The sequence below is a fragment of the Centropristis striata genome, chromosome 17, assembly GCF_030273125.1.
Source record: "Centropristis striata isolate RG_2023a ecotype Rhode Island chromosome 17, C.striata_1.0, whole genome shotgun sequence".
Classification (NCBI taxonomy): domain Eukaryota; kingdom Metazoa; phylum Chordata; class Actinopteri; order Perciformes; family Serranidae; genus Centropristis; species Centropristis striata.
Window position 1 is genome coordinate 17,599,632 of NC_081533.1, and position 17,801 is coordinate 17,617,432.

Consider the following 17,801-nt stretch of genomic DNA (forward strand, 5'->3'; position numbering starts at 1 on the left):
CTTCTTATGTCCTTACATTCATCCTTTCCTCCTTATTTCCTTATTGCATCCTACTTAATTCCTTTTTCCATTTCAATTCCTCTCTTTTGCTGCATTCATACTTTTTTCTTTTCCTGTAGCATGTACTGCATCTGCCCTAACACAACTGTTAAAAAACATGTTTTATCATTGAAATTTGAACTTTCCGACAGTCCTTGAATGGATCATAGGCTGTGAAAGTTGAAACAAAGCTGAAAATTGTGATATTTATGTCAAAACCACTTTATTCTTCATGTCTCATTTAAAATTTTGCCAAAAATAAAGCGTTTGTAATAACTAAATCCTGTTAAAAACATTAAATTCTCATGCGACAAATATTCACTGAAAATCTGTTTACACAGAGCTGAGAGGAGTGGACAGGAGAGGCTGTAAAAATGTAAATAGTTCAAAATGTATAGCACATGACACTTGGAAAAGTGTAATTAAATGTTTTAAAAACAAATTATTTATCATAATTCAACTTGCGTTTTTTCTTTTTTTATGATTTATGTCATCATAACTTTGTTATTCTGCACAAAATACATTTTTGTGTTGTTCCCACTTCTAGCCATGATTGTGCTGATTCCATAGAGCTGCAGGACTTATATATTTTATTTATTGCAGTGAAATAAATCTGTTTACACAGAGCTGAGAGGAGCGGACAGGAGAGGTTTTAAGTAGAGGTTGTAAAAAATTGAAAATCGTTCAATATGTATAGCGTGTAGAGACACAATTTTTTCCCCAATAATCATAACAATTGTGGACACTTTGAAAAGTGTTGTATATATTAATCTCATTTTATAACAATTTAAAAAAATTATAATTTCTTGGAGAAATTCAACTTTCGTTTTCCATGATTTATGTCATTATAACTGTGTTTTTCTGTACGAAAGACACTATTGTTTGACATTTTATTTGTATTATTTTATGCTCACATCTGTCTGGATATTTTTTCTGTTTTCAGTTATTTTTGCTGCTTCAGTATCCCATTGGGATCTTATTCATTCAGTGCTTCATTTAGTTTTTTTGACCCATAACACAGACTGACATGTTCTCAGGGATGTTGCTTCTGCACTGTAAAAAAAAAAAAAAAGATAAACAATAGCTACTAAAATAGCTAAATATTGCACGCAATATTATTAATTGACTCTAACTACATTACAAGTTGTGTTAATAACAACTTAACAGGAAGTGCCTGTCAATTAAAAACGGACTAATTCTATTGTGTTGGATTCATTCAAAATTCTCTTGATTTATTATTACAGACACATAAAGATTATATTTAATGTGGTCAAAATAAGCAGATTCTATCTCAAACATTTTTATATTAAAGTTACTTAAACAACTGCCTCAAAATCAAGGACGCATTTGTATTTAAGTAAGTAAGTAAGTAAAGTAAGTAAACTTTATTTATATAGCACCTTTCACAGACAGAAGTCATAAAGTGCTTCACATAAAAATCATAAACATAACATAAAAATGTACATACAAGTTTTCAAAAAAGACCAAAACAACAGCAATTAAACAACCATAGCAGTCCCAAAACAACTAATAAAAAGCCTAATAAGAACAAATAAAAGAAAAAAATATATATAAATATAATAATATATGTAAAACAGGAAATTCTAAATTAAAAAGACAGTTTGCCGAATCAAACCATTAAATTATAGCCATTTGGATTAAATGTTTAGGAATATATTTAATACATTTTATCAAATATATTAAGTAAAATGAAATGACTGCAGAATAATTTATTACAGTGCACACTGCAAAAAAGCCAACTTGTATTTTTTGGCCTAAAACAGTGATTTAAGTTGGTAAAACTTGGAAATATAAATTATTGACATTTAGGGCAATAATGTAAGTTAGCACAACAAAGGAAGCCAGTTGTCTGCTCAAAAACAAGTTGGTGAGTTGTTGTTACTTATATCTTTAAGGTGGGGTTCACAACAAGGGACAATAGTTCTGCTAACTCTTATTTCTTTGTTGTGAAATGCGAAATAGGTGAAATTTGGTCATTAGCGAAAGCTAGCGGCTAACTGACGCTATCGGCTAGCTGATGCTAGCGGCGCTGCTTGTTACAGCTACAAGAGTAGCCATTAGCATATTAATGCTAACTCAAAATTGTGGTCGCAACATTAGCTGACATTTCATAGCGGCGTTACAATCGTGCCAATTCAGCACATTGCAGAAGTTAGGATTAAAAGTTATTACAATGTAGTACAACTTACAGTTGAGTTGACAAAAATCTGAATTCACAGTTGAGCAAACTCAAAAACAAAACTTATAAAAAATAAATATTTAGTTTAATTGTCCAACTTAAAATTTTATCGAAGCTTGTTGCCTTGAAATTTTGAGTTCACCCAACTTTTCTTTTTTGCAGTGTGTGTATTCCTCATGTTGTGAGGACCTTAATCTGCGTATAGAGTCATATTGTAGCGTATAACATTCCTTTTGGGGACATAAAGCAGGTCCTCACATTGTAAAAGGACTTGGTTGAAGATTAGGGGTTTAGTGGGTTTTTCTCACATGCCTTAGAGCTTCATACATCCTGTGAGACTCCCCGACCTCCTTACTTTCGGGAAGTCTTCCTATGTTCTTTTTTTTGTCTTTATTATTCAGGGTAAATACAGTATGTGCTCTTTTTTTCCATCAGGTCAAAGTTCAATTACACAGTGAGAGTCATGGGAAAACTCAAGTAAATCACTTATCATTCTCTGCTTTGTCATCGCTTTTACTTTTATGAATGTGCAGGAAAAAAAAAAAATTGGATTCAAATCCTACCAGTTAAAAATCAGGGGACAGATTTCCAAATAATTTCCACATATTCCAGATGGAGCTGTCTGGCATGTTTTGTGATGCGATCCATGTGTTCACTAATAGAAAACAGCCCACGCTTTAGATGAGTTATTTGTAAACACCAATTTTACTTACTAAAAAGAATGCCTTCAGCCCACTTAAACCCAATTAAAGACCGAGGATGCAGAGCTCGTAAAACTCAGCAAAACAAACACTCAAACTTTCCTCCCTGCTCCCACTGGATGGGAAGTTGTTTGGGACGATAAGGGGAATTTGTTAAACACCATTGTTTTTATATAAACACACCAAAAAATACTGTACAGTACATTCTAGTATTATTACTTTATCATGAGGCAATACATATATAAATAAACTTTAAAAACTTTAATTTATTTAATGGGTTGATAACATTCAAAATGAGTGAAAGTGACCAATCAAGTGGAGATTAACGGACAATTTCAGTTGTATACTAGCCTGGGTATACCCAGACTGCCTTGCACGCTCAAATTTAATTTCGAACTGCGAAAGGGTCTGGAATCCAGGACCGTTTCTTAGCCCTGTTTTAGGGATCCAATCACAGAGCGGGGAGGGACGGCAAGACGATGACGCGTACTACTCGGCACTTGGAAGCTTGTAGTTTTCTTACGGATCCAACATGGCTGCTGCAGACGCGAAACTCTCTTTAGCTGTAGATGGTGTTTTAAATAGTTTAGAGCGAAAGTTGAAAGGCGAAAGGCGGCACCGCTGTCCCCCAGCTCGGAACGAGATCACCGGTAGCGCCGGTGATTAGCGCCGTACCGGCGAGACCGCTGGTCACCGCCGGTGATCTCGATACGAGCCGTCGATAGACCCGCAGCAGCTTGTTTATTGCCCATAAAATCAGTGGATGTGTGTGGCTGAATGACATGAGGGGGAATAAAGCGTGAAAATAAATAATCTTGCAGAAAGCGAGAACTGGAGAAGCAAAGCAGCAAGCAACACTTTCTCACAGACACACACACAACAAACATCCATTTCTGTTGCTCTACTACGTCATCTAGTATAACTGATCTGATTGGCTAAGAGCTACCTACAGACGATTTTGATAGACATTCTAAGCGTCCAATAAACGGCTCTGGAGGATCGTAAACCACGCCTCCTCTACGGAGAAATCCATTGCTCGTTGCCAGACTAGACCTCATTTGAGAATAGTCTGGTGTTAGCCAGGCTAGTTGTATACCACAATGGGGAAAAAAGAAGGAAAAAAGTGAAATAATGGTAAAGCTACCATCTAATAACCGTAACTTATTTTACAGATTATTTCTCCAATTATGCGGATAATTTACCTTAAATATCTGTATTGTTAAAAAAAAAAAATCAGTAGAATAATTAAATATGAGTACTTTAACTTAATTGATATGAAGGTAAGTGTTTCACAACTTTTGCTGCCAGACTTTTAACAGTTTTTTTTAACAATTTAGTTGCAATTGCCTTGGTCAGGCTCCAGCCAGAGTCAACAATCAGCAGGTGACTGTGGCAAGGTTATTATAGTTCACGAAAACTAGAATAGAAAAACATTTTCGTTAACTGAAATAAAAATAAAAACGAAAGTTTTTTAATAAAAACCAGAGTTTAAAAAAAAAACAACCTATAACTAACTGAAACTGTATTGTGTGGTTACAAAACTAACTGAAACTAACTAAAATTATTGTGAAAATGTCCTTCGTTTTCTTCTTTGTCAACTTTTTTTCATACGTAAACCAGTGTTTCTATTTCTCCACCGCTGAGTGAAGCACGAGTGAAATTACCGTAATGACACGATGTTGGCTGTAAAGAGCAACTTCTCAGCTTTCAAAAAACATTGGAATTTTCGGTAACACTTTACAATAACCAACTAAATAATGTTTATAGATGGTTTATAGACCAATTATTAACCATTCACAAAGTGCTATACATATTTAATCGTTTAATCTTTTTCAACCAATTTCTTAAAGGTATATGAATCATTTTAAAATCATTAACATACTTAATATGGTGTTAAAATGTTAAAATGAGTGCAACTAAAACTATTAATAAACTATTCATTATAATTTAATTGTTTGTTAATGGTAAAGTAACTATAAACTTACATTAATATACCATCTATTTGCCATTTATAAATTATTTAGTTAGTTAAACATTAATAAATTATCTATTTACCATTCTAAATTGTCTATATACGGTTTATAAATGATGATTAAACATTAATAAACTATCTGTTTACCATTTATAAATGATGGTTATTGTAAAGTGTTACCGAATTTTCCTGATAGCGCAAACCATTTAGTTATTATGGTAAAAGTGTCGCCGGCGCAACACTCTGTAAACTTTGGATGTTGAGCTTTCACTGTGCACTGTAAAACCCAATGTTGCTTGTTTGTTATTATAACTAATTTTTCCTTTTCAATACAACAAAGATTTGTGCAAGAAGTAATTTTAACTTAAAATATTGAGTCAAATAGCAAGATTCATTTGAGTCAACTCCATTGTCATTGTTTATTTTGCAGCATATACACTCAAATATTTGAGTTTAAACAACAAGTTGGGTTTTACAGTGTGTGCAAGTGAAAGTTTCAATTCAACCATGAGATTACAAATCACATTTTTTTGTGGCTGTGCTGAAAATCCATGTAGGGGAAACACTGCATAATCCTAACGTTTACTGAGACTGGGACGTCTACACTCGAACCAACATTCAAAACACCCGGAACAACTGAGTTAACAACCTTTTTGGGAATAAGATGGATAAACCAAAGGAAATAAAGGCAACATTTATTATGACCTCTTCGAATCTTGCACCCAACACACAGCCCAATACAAAAAACGAAAACTAATAAAAACTAAACTAAAACTAGCAAACTCACTCTAAAAACTGATTAAAACTAACTGAATTTGAAATCAAAAAATTCACAAGGAAATTAAAACTAATGAAAAATCCAAAACTATCATAGCCTTGGTGTGTGGGAGGTGGGGAGGGGGGCTGCAGTTTTCTTCCAGGGAAGTTGATGAACATCTTTATCTGATTTCAGATTCCAGCATGTGACTCATAAGTGTGAAGTCATTAAAGATCAAAGGGCAATAACAGTTATCATAACATTAGACGCGGTCTGAATCTGTGTGTTCTGCTGTGAGTCAGTGTGGGAACATTCAGAGTCCCTCGGGGTGAAATCTCTGCAGTCCACCACGGCCTCAGCACCACCATTTAGTGCAGCATGCTTTTTTTAATCTTTATTTTATTCACAGAATTACTCATTTCTATTTCTTATACAGCAGCAACTGTAACAAAAGTTGATTCCCTCCTGGGATCAATATTTTTTTTCTTCTGATTCTGATTAGGTAAATATGTGAGGTTCTTGTACTTTAATGTCTTTCTTTTACACTCTAAAAAAACAACTGTAACTTATTTTAAATAAAAGTTTTTAAGAAATACAGATAATATACAGTAAATATCTGCATTTTAATACATATATATCTGTAGAATAACTTAAGGTGTTTGTTTGTGTTTTTCTTTAATATAACTATAAGTGTTTAGCAACATTTACTGCCAGAGTTTTTCCCTTTTTAAAAAAAAAGTTTTAATATTAATGCACAAGTAATTTAACAGTCACTGGGACATTTTTCTGCATTGAGTTCTTGTACTTAATGTATATACATACAGTACAGTGAGACATTATTCAATGCAGGAGTTTTACTTGTAACAAAGTATTTGCAGTGTTGTATCAGTACTTTTACTTGAGTAATGGATCTAAATACTGTGTGTGTGTGTGTGTGTGTGTGTGTGTGTGTGTGTGTGTGTCTGTCTGTCTGTCTGTCTGTCTGTCTGCCCGTGTGTGTGTGTGTGTGTGTGTGTGTGTGTGTGTGTCTGCCTGTGTGTGTGTGTGTGTGTGTGTGTCTGCCTGTGTGTGTGTGTGTGTGTGTGTGTGTGTGTGTCTGCCTGCCTGCCTGCCTGCCTGCCTGTGTGTGTGTGTGTGTATGTGTGTGTGTCTGTGTGTGTGCGTGTGTGTCTGCCTGTGTGTGTGTGTGTGTGTGTGTGTGTGTGTGTCTGCCTTTGTGTGTGTGTGTGTGTGTGTGTGTGTGTGTGTGCGTGTGTGTCTGTCTGTCTGTCTGTCTGGCTGTCTGTCTGCCCGTGTGTGTGTGTGTGTGTGTGTGTGTGTGTGTGTGTGCGTGTGTGTGAGTGTGTGTGTGTGTGTGCGTGTGTGTGCATGCACCTGTGTATATTTCTGTGCTGAGTGTGTTTGCTGGTTTTATTGGCATGCTCCAGTGAATTCTTTGTGAAACGTGTCAGAAGTTGTGGGACAGATTTGTTCTTATTTGGTGTTTTTAGAGTTCGTTCTCAGGCTTCGTTCTCTGCAGCGCTGCTCTGCAGGGAAACTTATTTTGTGTCCCAGCTTCAGTGAAAGAAATGAGTCAATTGACATAATTGACATATTAATACGTGTTTCGAAAATCAAACAATCGTTCAAATGTTCATTTTTAGCCAACAAAAACAGCAGCTCTATGGAAACAGAACAATCATCGATTAGAAGTCCCACTAGTGTGAACAACTTAAAAATGTATTTTATGCAGAATAACACAGTTATAATGACATAAATCATAAAAAAGTTGCATTTCTCTGATACATAATTTTTCATGAATTGGAATAAAATGGAATTTATATATTGAAATTTAAATGTCTCCAAAATTCTATACAAGTGGAACTATGTGAATTTTACAGTCTCTCCTGTCCTCTCCTCTCAGCTCTGTGTAAACAGATTTTCAGTGAATATTTGTCACGTGACCGTTCATCTCAGCAGAATCAATCATGTCTTCACAGTGTCTCTGAGGAGCAGAATTTAATGTTTTTAACAGGATCTAGTTATTACAAACGGGGTTTTTTTAAGCTTGGTTTTGGTTACTTTTTCTACCAGAAGCTTTCGGAACCTATGATCCGTTCAAGGACTGTTGGAATGTTCAAATTGTGACGATAATGCCTCTTTTTACGGTTTCTTTCTACGATAAATGGTGTATTCTTGGCAATCTTGTAAAGAAAACAAACCTTTCAATCCCTCATGATGGGGTTCAGAGGACTAAATTAAGTTTTAACAGCCTTTAACTGCAGATACAATCTCACTCAGTTTATCCGTCCTCTGATGCCTCAAAGGTTTCACTTAAAAGCTGCTTTAATGCAGCTTTCAATAGGAATTTAATGATAAAAATCTCAGTTTAAATAGGAGTAGACAGACAAATTGTGACACATCTCAGAGCTGCATTAAGGTGACTGATCTGTTTTTTGTACGTTCTGTGATATTGTAATTGAATGAAATGATGCATTTTACCAAAACTCTCCACCAACAAAAACAAACAACAATGCAAAACTGCAGAAAAAATCTACAGGAAAATCTGAAGCTCTGTTATAGTTGGACCGCTGTGCTGTTTTCCCTCTCTGTATTTGTCTTGGTCTGTCATCTTAGCTCTCTGTGAATGTGCATTATGTAATCGTACACTACCCACACACACACACACACACACACACACACACACACACACACACACACTCACTCAGAGATTAGCCGTAGCTGGAGGTGGCGTGTGTGTGATGGGAGGAGCCTTGCGCTTTGGAAATAAACTTTAATTTCCTGCAGTCATGGGAATTTGACCCTTTTATCCCCACACACACACACAAACACACATGAGTAAACACACAGATACTCTTTCTTTACTCCGTCTGTTTTAATTTGCTGTTTTCTCTCTGTGATGAAGGAAGAAATGAGCAAAGAATTTCCATCCTCAGAGTCTGAAATATTCAGAACGGGATTATTTGCGATGCAGGGAACTCCGATCGTTCCTTAATAGGTAAAAGACCAATGCAGTGTTGAATTAGTGACTTCTAAACAGCAGCTTTATAACCCAAACAATGGCTTCGTCCACGTAAACCCGGTCAGCGGAGGAGGATGTCGAGCTCGTAAAACAACAGAGCTACAGAGAGCTGCTGCTGTAATAAATGCCCTCTCATACAGACAACATGAGCTGCTACATTGACATCAAATCCGACTGTTTTTACAGCAAAATTACCAAAAAAAAAGACACAAAATTACCAAAATAAGACACAATATTAGTAAAAAATTTTAAAATAAAAAAAGACACAGAATGACAGAACAAAACTAAATTACTTAAAAAAGAAACAAAATGACCAAAAAAAGACACAAAATGACTGAAAAAACACTAAACTGCTTTAAAAAGACACAAAATGAAAAAAAAATTACACAAAATGACCAAATAAATACATAAAATTATTAAAAAAGACACAAAATTACAAAAAAAAGCAGGAGGATGTCGAGTTCGTAAAACAATAGACCTCCAGAGAACTGCTGCTGTCATAAATGCATAAAAAAGACACAAAATGACAAAAAAATACACAAAATGACCAAATAAATACACAAAATTATTTTAAAATAAATGAAAAAGACACAAAATGACCAAATAAAAAGACACAAAATGACTGAAAAAAAACTAAATTACTTAAAAAAGACACAAAATGACAAAAAAAAATACACAAAATGACCAAATAAATACACAAAATAATTTAAAAAAAAACACAAAATTACAAAAAAAAGGAGGAGGATGTCAAGCTCGTAAAACAACAGAGCTACAGAGAGCTGCTGCTGTAATAAACACCCTCTCATACAGACAACATGAGCTGCTACACAGGAGGGTTGTCTGACATCAAATCCTACTGTTTTTACAGCTAATGTCAGTGTTTGGCTTGTAATCTGCTGGAATTTAGAAAAAAAACTCAAACAAAAAGGATGCAGGAATGCACAAAACGTCAGCAACTGAAATTAAATCTCACTTTGCAAACCCCAGTTCCCATAAGGAAGAAGATCATGTTTGATGTCTTGTATGTGCACGCTGAGAATGTTGTTGTTTTGAAGTTCTTTGGAAGTTCTTGCATTTAATCAAATAATTAAATTCAACCGCTCCTCCAAACTGTACGACAGCATGTTGTTTGTTCCTGCCCTCAAATATGAGCCACTGGAGCGTTTCACAACAAATACATGTGCGGACGTGTTGAAGGAAATCAACACGTAAACATAACAGCATGATCGTTCTATTAAGGCAGCAAAACTACGTCTCTAAGGTTAGGGCAAAAAAAGTATATGTGAAACGTATGACAGCACAGTGGTCCAGCTACAACAGAGCTGCAGATTTTTTCTGCAGTTTTGCATCGTTACTTGTTTTTGTTTGTGGAGCGTTTTGGTAAAATGCATCATTTCATTCAATGACAGCAGCGGTTCCCAAACTTTTTTTAGCCGCGTACCCCCTTCTAAGTCCTAACTGGGTTGATGCACCCCCAATCCCCCACACCTCCAAAAAAAACAGAATGCAATAAGCTTTTTTATCGCCATATTAAAGCATGTTTAATCATGCTCAAATGACCAGAACACACATATAATAAAATAATCACCATCACAACAATGCGCTCTTGCATTTGAATTAATCTACAGTTTCAATATAATGCAACAAAGTTATGCACAAGCTTCCACTTTTAAGAGCAAAGAGGATGATGACAGGCTCAGGATCAGAGGCAGAAAGCAGATAAGTTCGGAAAATGTTATATGTTAATAATGTTAATATTTTTAGCTGCATTGAACAAAAATTGCAGCAACTTTAAATGAGCGTGGAGCTAAACAACCCGTCATCATAACACAGGCTGGAAAAATGGAAGAAGATAACGTCTTCTATGCTTCATTTTAAGATGAAGTGCATTTTGAATAGCCTGCATTTATTAATTAATATTACAGTTTTTGATTATATATTTTACAAAGGAAATGTTTATTTATACGTCTTATTGTGTGTGTGTGGGGGGGGGGGGGGGGGGGGGGTGCACGAGATGAACACTTTTCATCCCCCTAGCAGCAGCTCGTTCACCCCAGGGGGTCCACGCACCACACTTTGGGAATCCCTGAATCACAGAATGTACCATAAAACTGAACAGTCACCTTAATGCAGCTTTTCATAACTTGTTTGTCTACTTCTATTCAAACAGAGATTTGTATCATTAAATTCCTAAAGTAAGCTGCATTAAAGCAGCTTCTAAGTGAAACCTTTGATGGATCAGAGGACGGATAAACTGAGTGAGATTGTATCTGCGGTTAAGGATCGTTAAAACTTAATTATTCATTAATTTAAAACGTCTCCAAAAATAACCTGTTTGTAATAACTAGATCCTATTAAAAACATTAAATTCTGCTCCTCAGAGACACTGAAGACATGATTGATTATGCTGAGACGAACGGTCACGTGACAAATATTCACTGGAAATTTGTTTACACAGAGCAGAGAGGAGAGGACAGGAGATGTTCTTAATAGATCAATATAACATGGGGTGACACATTTTTTTTCCAACATCCATGACACAAAGGAAACCGCTGTATACTCTAGATGAATTCTATTCTATTCTAATTTTGGTAACACTTAATAACCATCATTTTTAAATGGTTAACAGATAGTTTATTAATGTTTAATCATCATTTATAAACCGTATATAGGCCATTTAGAATGGTAAATACATAATTTATGAATGTTTAACTAACTAAATAATTTATAAATGGCAAATAGATGGTATATTAATGTAAGTTTATAGTTACTTTACCATTAACAAACAATTAAATTATAATGAATAGTTTATTAATAGTTTTAGTTGCACTGATTATAACATTTTAACACCATATTAAGTATGTGAATGATTTTGAAATGATTCATATACCTTTAAGAAATTGGTTAAAAACATTTAAATATTAAATATTTATAGCACTTAAATGGTTAATAAATGGTTAATAACTGGTTTATAAACCATCTATAAACATATTTTAGATGGTTATTGTAAAGTGTTGCCCTAATTTTTTTTAATATTTTATCTAAGAAATTCAACTTGCATTTATTCTTTTTTTATGATTTAAGTCATTATAACTGTATTATTCTGCACAAATTATATGTTTAAGTTGTTCCAACTTCTAACCACGATTGTGCTGATTCCATACAGCTGCAGGACTTTGTTTTTCTCTATCTGTACATTTTTCTCACACACATATGAAACACACATAATTACATCACTTCCCCTCGCCCCTTCATGTCTGGGGCCTTGCAGCCATTTAGCAAAGGGGCGATTTAAACAAACAACAAGGTTACTGACATGCTCCGCTCTATTCTGAGGAAGAGGTACGAGCAATCAGGGGGGAAAGATAAATAAGTGGAAGAGAGGGGAGAGGAAGAAGATCGTGATGAAGGCCGTGTTTGTATTTGACAGGAAGAAACGAGTTCATGAAGTTAATTTAGAGCTGATAAAGGCTGCTTTTATGTACAGAAACGCAGATATACACACACTTATACTTCCCTACAAAGACTCTCTGCAGTAGCTACATTTTTGGTTGAAATTGAGTTATAACGAAAAATGAACTCCTTGATGTCTGTTTTATCTTGTGGCAAAGTTTTATATTTTGCTATATCAGAGAAATAATAATATAAAAATCGCAATAACTACAAAACTAACTCAAAACTACAAAACTAACTAACTCAAAACTACAAAACTAACTAACTCAAAAACCGAAACAGACCGCAATTACTGCAGTATTTGTGTGTGGAACGTCCCTTTAATTACTTTTTTTGGTAATTTTGTCTTGTTTTGGTAATTTTGTGTATTTTTTAATAATTTTGTGTCTTTTTTAATAATTTTGTGTCTTTTTAAAATATTTTTATGTCTTTTTTGGTCATTTTGTGTCTTTTTTGGTCATTTTGTGTCCTTTTTGGTCATTTTGTGTCTTTTTTGTCAGTTTGCATCTTTTTTTAATAATTTTGTGTCTTTTTTAAATAATTTTGAATCTTTTTTAATAATTTTTGGTCACATGACCAAAAAGAGACACAAAATGGCAAAAAAAAGACACAAAAAGACACACAAAAAGACACAAAATTACTAAAAGATATTTAGTTATTTTAAAAGTTACTGCAGTTAGACTTTATTGGGCCGTATGACTGAATAAATGAAAACAGAGCAGTGAAGAAACAGAACACAGTCCTCATTGTTCATGCACATTCTTGAGCATCACTAATCATTTTATTCATGGTGACTTTTTTGTTTATGTCTTCTCACAGAAACACGCAAGCGGAGAAAATCTCTACGCAGAAAGTTTGACTCCTTCTCAAAGGAAAAGAAGGAGCGAGGTGAGTTCATGCACTAACACTAACAGTCACATGTGGTTAAACATCGAGCCGTGGTTTGTCTCCTCCGATAATCCGTCTCTCCACAAAGTCCCCGAGAAATATTATCATCACACACACAATGTCCCCTTAAAACAGCTGACGTCCAGCGGCTTTTACCACTAATGTTCTCACATACTTGTGTTTATAAAGCACTCAGACCTGCAGACTGACTCAGAGAGTTCAGTGAGTCGAGCTTTGTGTTTCATCTAAACTGATTTAATGAGAGAACACACACTCCCTCGCTGCTCCGTCACGCTGCATGTAACAACAGACTCCCCGAGGTGCTGACGTACTCTGATGACTGGAAGTTAACCGCTTTCAAGTGATAATTTTTTTAAAAATTTTACAATGTTTTCATTGTTCACAGTGATGTAATTTCTATGTGATAAGAAAGAATTGCCATAATATTTGTTCTAGTGAGTCCACAGTATTGAAATCTTTTGAAATTGTATCTTTTCAAAAGAGATCAACCCTTAATAGTAGTCTGGGTATACCCATACTGCCTTGCGCGCTCGAATTTAATTTCGAACCTCCAGGCGGTCTGGAAACCAGGAAGCTTTCTTAGCCCTGTTTTAGGGATCCAATCACAGAACGGGGAGGGACGGCAAGACGATGACGCGTATTACTCTGCACTTGGAAGCTTGTAGTTTTGTAGTTTTCTTACGGATCCAACATGGCTGCTGCAGACGCGAAACTCTCTTTAGCTGTAGACGGTGTTTTAAATAGTTTAGAGCGAAAGTTGAAAGGCGAAAGGTCTCTCAGCGGCTCCGCTGTCCCCCGGCTCGTAGCGAGATCACCGGTAGCGGGACTATTAGCTAACCCTAACCCTATTAGCGCCGCTAGCGCTAATCACCGGCGCTAGCGTAACGGCGGTGATCTGGCTACGAGCCGGGGGACAGCAGGGCCGCAGAGACCCGCAGCAGCTTGTTTATTGCCCATAAAATCAGTGGATGTGTGTGGCTGAATGACATGAGGGGGAATAAAGCGTGAAAATAAATAATCTTGCAGAAAGCGAGAACTGGAGAAGCAAAGCAGCAAACAACACTCTCTCACAGACACACACACAACAAACATCCATCTCTGTTGCTCCACTACGTCATCTGGTATAACTGATCTGATTGGCTAAGAGCTACCTACAGACGCTTTGATAGACATTCTAAGCGCCCAATAAACGGCTCTGGAGGATCGTAAACCACACCTCCTCTACGGAGAAATGAACGGCTGGTTCCCAGACCACATCTCATTTGAGAATAGTCTGGTGTTAGCCAGGCTACCTTAATAGGGCACTCATTGAAATAGATGTTTGCTTGTCTTAGTTGTCGTTCTGTGTCACTTTGTAGTCATTTTGCATCTCTTCATGGTTGTTTATCATCTCTTTTTAGATATAATCTGTGTCTTTTTTTAGTCATTTAGTGTCTTTGTTAGCAATTTTGTGTTATTCTGTGTCTCTTTTTGGTTATTTACCATCTTTTTGTAGTTGTTCTGTGTCTTTTTTAGTAATTTTATGTCTTTTTTGGTAGTGTTGTGTCTCTTTTTGGGTTTTTTACCATCTATTTGTAGTCGTTCTGTCTTTTTTAGTCATTTTGTGTCTTTTTTTGGCAATTGTGTGCTATTCTGTGTCTCTTTTTGGTTATTTACCATCTCTTTGTAGTTGTACTGTGTCTTTTTTAGTAATTTTATGTTTTTTTGGTAATGTTGTGTCTCTTTTGAGGGTTTTTTCCCATCTCTTTGTTGTCATTCAGTCTTTTTTTTTGTTATTTTGTGTCTTGTTTTGGCCTCTTTTTTTGTCATTCTGTGTCTCTTTTTGGTCATTTACCATCTCTTTGTAGTTGTTCTGTGGCATTTATTGGTCCTTATTATTATTGATGCCATTATGTAAGAAGGTAGGGCTCATTTTAACTACTTAACCCTCTGGAGTCCATTGATTTATTGAAAATACACGTTTTATTTACAGTAATAACTTTATTTATATATGATATGTAGACAAGCTGAGAAAGCCAGTTCAAAGTTCAATCATAGGAGCTTTCACAGTGTGTCATTTATGTTTCTAGACTTTTAAAATGTGAATTTTCTTTTTACAATGAAAACTATTACTATTTTTAATTTACATGCAAATATACTGTTTTGTAGTTTTATTATTTATTATTTTTTTCAACTGTTTTTGTGTGTATTAATGGGTTTTTTTTAAAGAAGAAAAAAAAAGGTACATTTCCATAGACACCTGTGTCTTTTGTTTGTATTTTTGGTTCCTGACAGCTTTATACTTAATTAAAATAAAATTAAAAATCTGACTGATAGATAAGTTTGTGTGGAGAAAAAGGAGCCATGCATGTGATGTAAGGACAGACTGAAAGATGCTAAACAGAGACAGAAATTAATGCAGAGGAAGTTGACAAATTTGAACCAAAATCTCCTGAGAGACTTCAGAGGTTTAAAGGAATTCAGCCTCTAAAAAAAACTGAACCACAGTGTGCCGATCATTAATCTGAAGGGAAAAAATGACGTGGGAGTGTCATTTTCATAGATATGTGCAGCTAGTTTAGACAAAAACTTGTATCAGCTTCAATTTATACTTGTTTTAAGCAGGAGTGCTGCTTTTAAAGTCCTTGAAAAGCACAAAAATAAGGCCTCCAGTCCAAGGTTATAATAGTTGTCAATTTTTGTTTTCAAATTCAGTTAGTTTTAATTAGTTTTTTGAGTGAGTTTGCTAGTTTTGATTAGTTTTATTTTTTGGAAAATGCTTAGTTTTAGTTTAGTTTTTATTATTATAGTTTTAGATTTTTTGTAATGGGGTATTTGTTGGGTGCGAGATTCAATAAGGTCACAATAAATGTTTCCTTTATTTCCTTTGTCTGATCCATCTCAGCCACAATAAGTTTATTAAGTCATAAAACCAGATAGATGAAATAGATTTCATATCAACCAAAAAGGTTTACGTATGAAAAAAGTTGACAAAGACGAAAACGAAGGACATTTTCACTATAATTTTAGTTAGTTTTAGTTAGTTTTGTAACCACAAAATACAGTTTCAGTTAGTTATCGTTTTGTTAAAAACTCTCGTTTTTATTTTTATTTCAGTTAACGAAAATGTGTTTTCGTTATTTCATTAGTTTTCGTTAACTATAATAACCTTGCTCCAGTCCCTTCAACTGCTTCAGTTTGCTTCCATCTGCACATTTCATCTTCTTTCTTTACCTCCCTCCTCTTCTTCACTGTAAGCCTCATCTGCCAATGTGACTCCAACCTCTCATAAAGAGATGTTCTCTATTCTCAGGTGATTATCACAGGCCTGCCAGATACGAGCCAAAACACACAGCACACACACACACACACACACACACACACACACATTCCCAGGCTGTGTGTGCAGCCCTTTAAATCCTGCCTCCAGCCTCTTACACACAGGGACTTAGCTGAAGCTAACCCTGCTAATCAAAACACAGAACATTGGGACCTGGCGTTGCTCCTGCTGGCTCCACTCCGCCTACTACTGAAGGGCTTCAGGGGTCGGCAGGTAGCAGGTTACATGTAATAGGATTATTGAGCGGTAATCATGGAGAGAAATAATAATAAGAAAGACTAATGACGAGAAGAAAGCTCACTGATTTCATGCAGGTTGTAGGTTCAGCCCTGAAAAAATTTCTCTGGTGCAGTTAGTGGAGGAGAAATATGCACGGCCCCAGACATGAAGGGGCGAGGGGAAGTGATGTAATTATGTGTGTTTCATATGTGTGTGAGAAAAATCTACGGATAAACAAAGTCCTGGAATCAGCACAATCATGGTTAGAAGTGGGAACAACTTAAACATATATATTGTGCAGAATAACACCGTTATAATGACTTAAATCATTTTAAAAAGAATAAATGTGAGGTTGAATTTCTTAGATAAAATGTTTTTTTTAAAAATAGGGTAACATGTTACAAAAACCAACTAAGTGATGTTTATAGATGGTTTATAAACCAATTATTAACCATTTACAAAGTGCTATACATATTTAATCTTTAAATGTTTTCAACCAATTTCTTAAAGGTATATGAATCATTTCAAAATCATTCACATACTTAATATGGTGTTAAAATGTTATAATCAGTGCAACTCAAACTATAAATAAACAATGAATTATAATTGAGTGTTTCATATGTGTGTGAGAAAAATGTACAGACAGAGATAAACAAAGTCCTGCAGCTGTATGGAATCAGCACAATCATGGTTAGAAGTTGGAACAACTTAAAATATATATTGTCCAGAATAGCACAGTTATAATGACTTAAATCATAAAAAAAGAATAAATGCAAGTTGAATTTCTTTATTATTTAAAAAAAATTGGAATAGAATGGAATTCATATACAGTATACAGCGGTTTCCTTTGTGTCATGAATGTTAGAAAAAAATGCATCGCCCCGTGTTACACATATTGATCTTTTTGGAACCTCTCCTGTCCTCTCCTCTCAGCTCTGTGTAAACAGATTTTCAGTGAATATTTGTCATGCGACCGTTCGTCTTAGCAGAATCAATCATGTCTTCACAGTGTCTCTGAGGAGCAGAATTTAATGTTTTTAACTGGATCTAGTTATTACAAACGCTTTATTTTTTGGAGACGTTTTAAATGAGACATGTAGAATAAAGAGATTTTGACAGAAATATAAACATTTTAACCTTTGTTTTGGTTACTTTTTCTACAAGAAGCTTTCCTAACCTTTGATCCATTCAAAGACTGTTAGAAAGTTCA

General features: G+C 35.1%; 1 protein-coding gene across 1 annotated transcript in view; it reads left to right on the plus strand.

Moving 5' to 3' along the window:
• Positions 1 to 17,801, plus strand: part of arhgap36 (Rho GTPase activating protein 36) — a 64,659-nt gene that overhangs the window by 22,812 nt on the left and 24,046 nt on the right. The window contains exon 3 of the mRNA XM_059354142.1: positions 12,964 to 13,032. Coding sequence (XP_059210125.1) covers positions 12,964 to 13,032 — 69 coding nt within the window. The remainder of the gene's footprint in view (positions 1 to 12,963; positions 13,033 to 17,801) is intronic.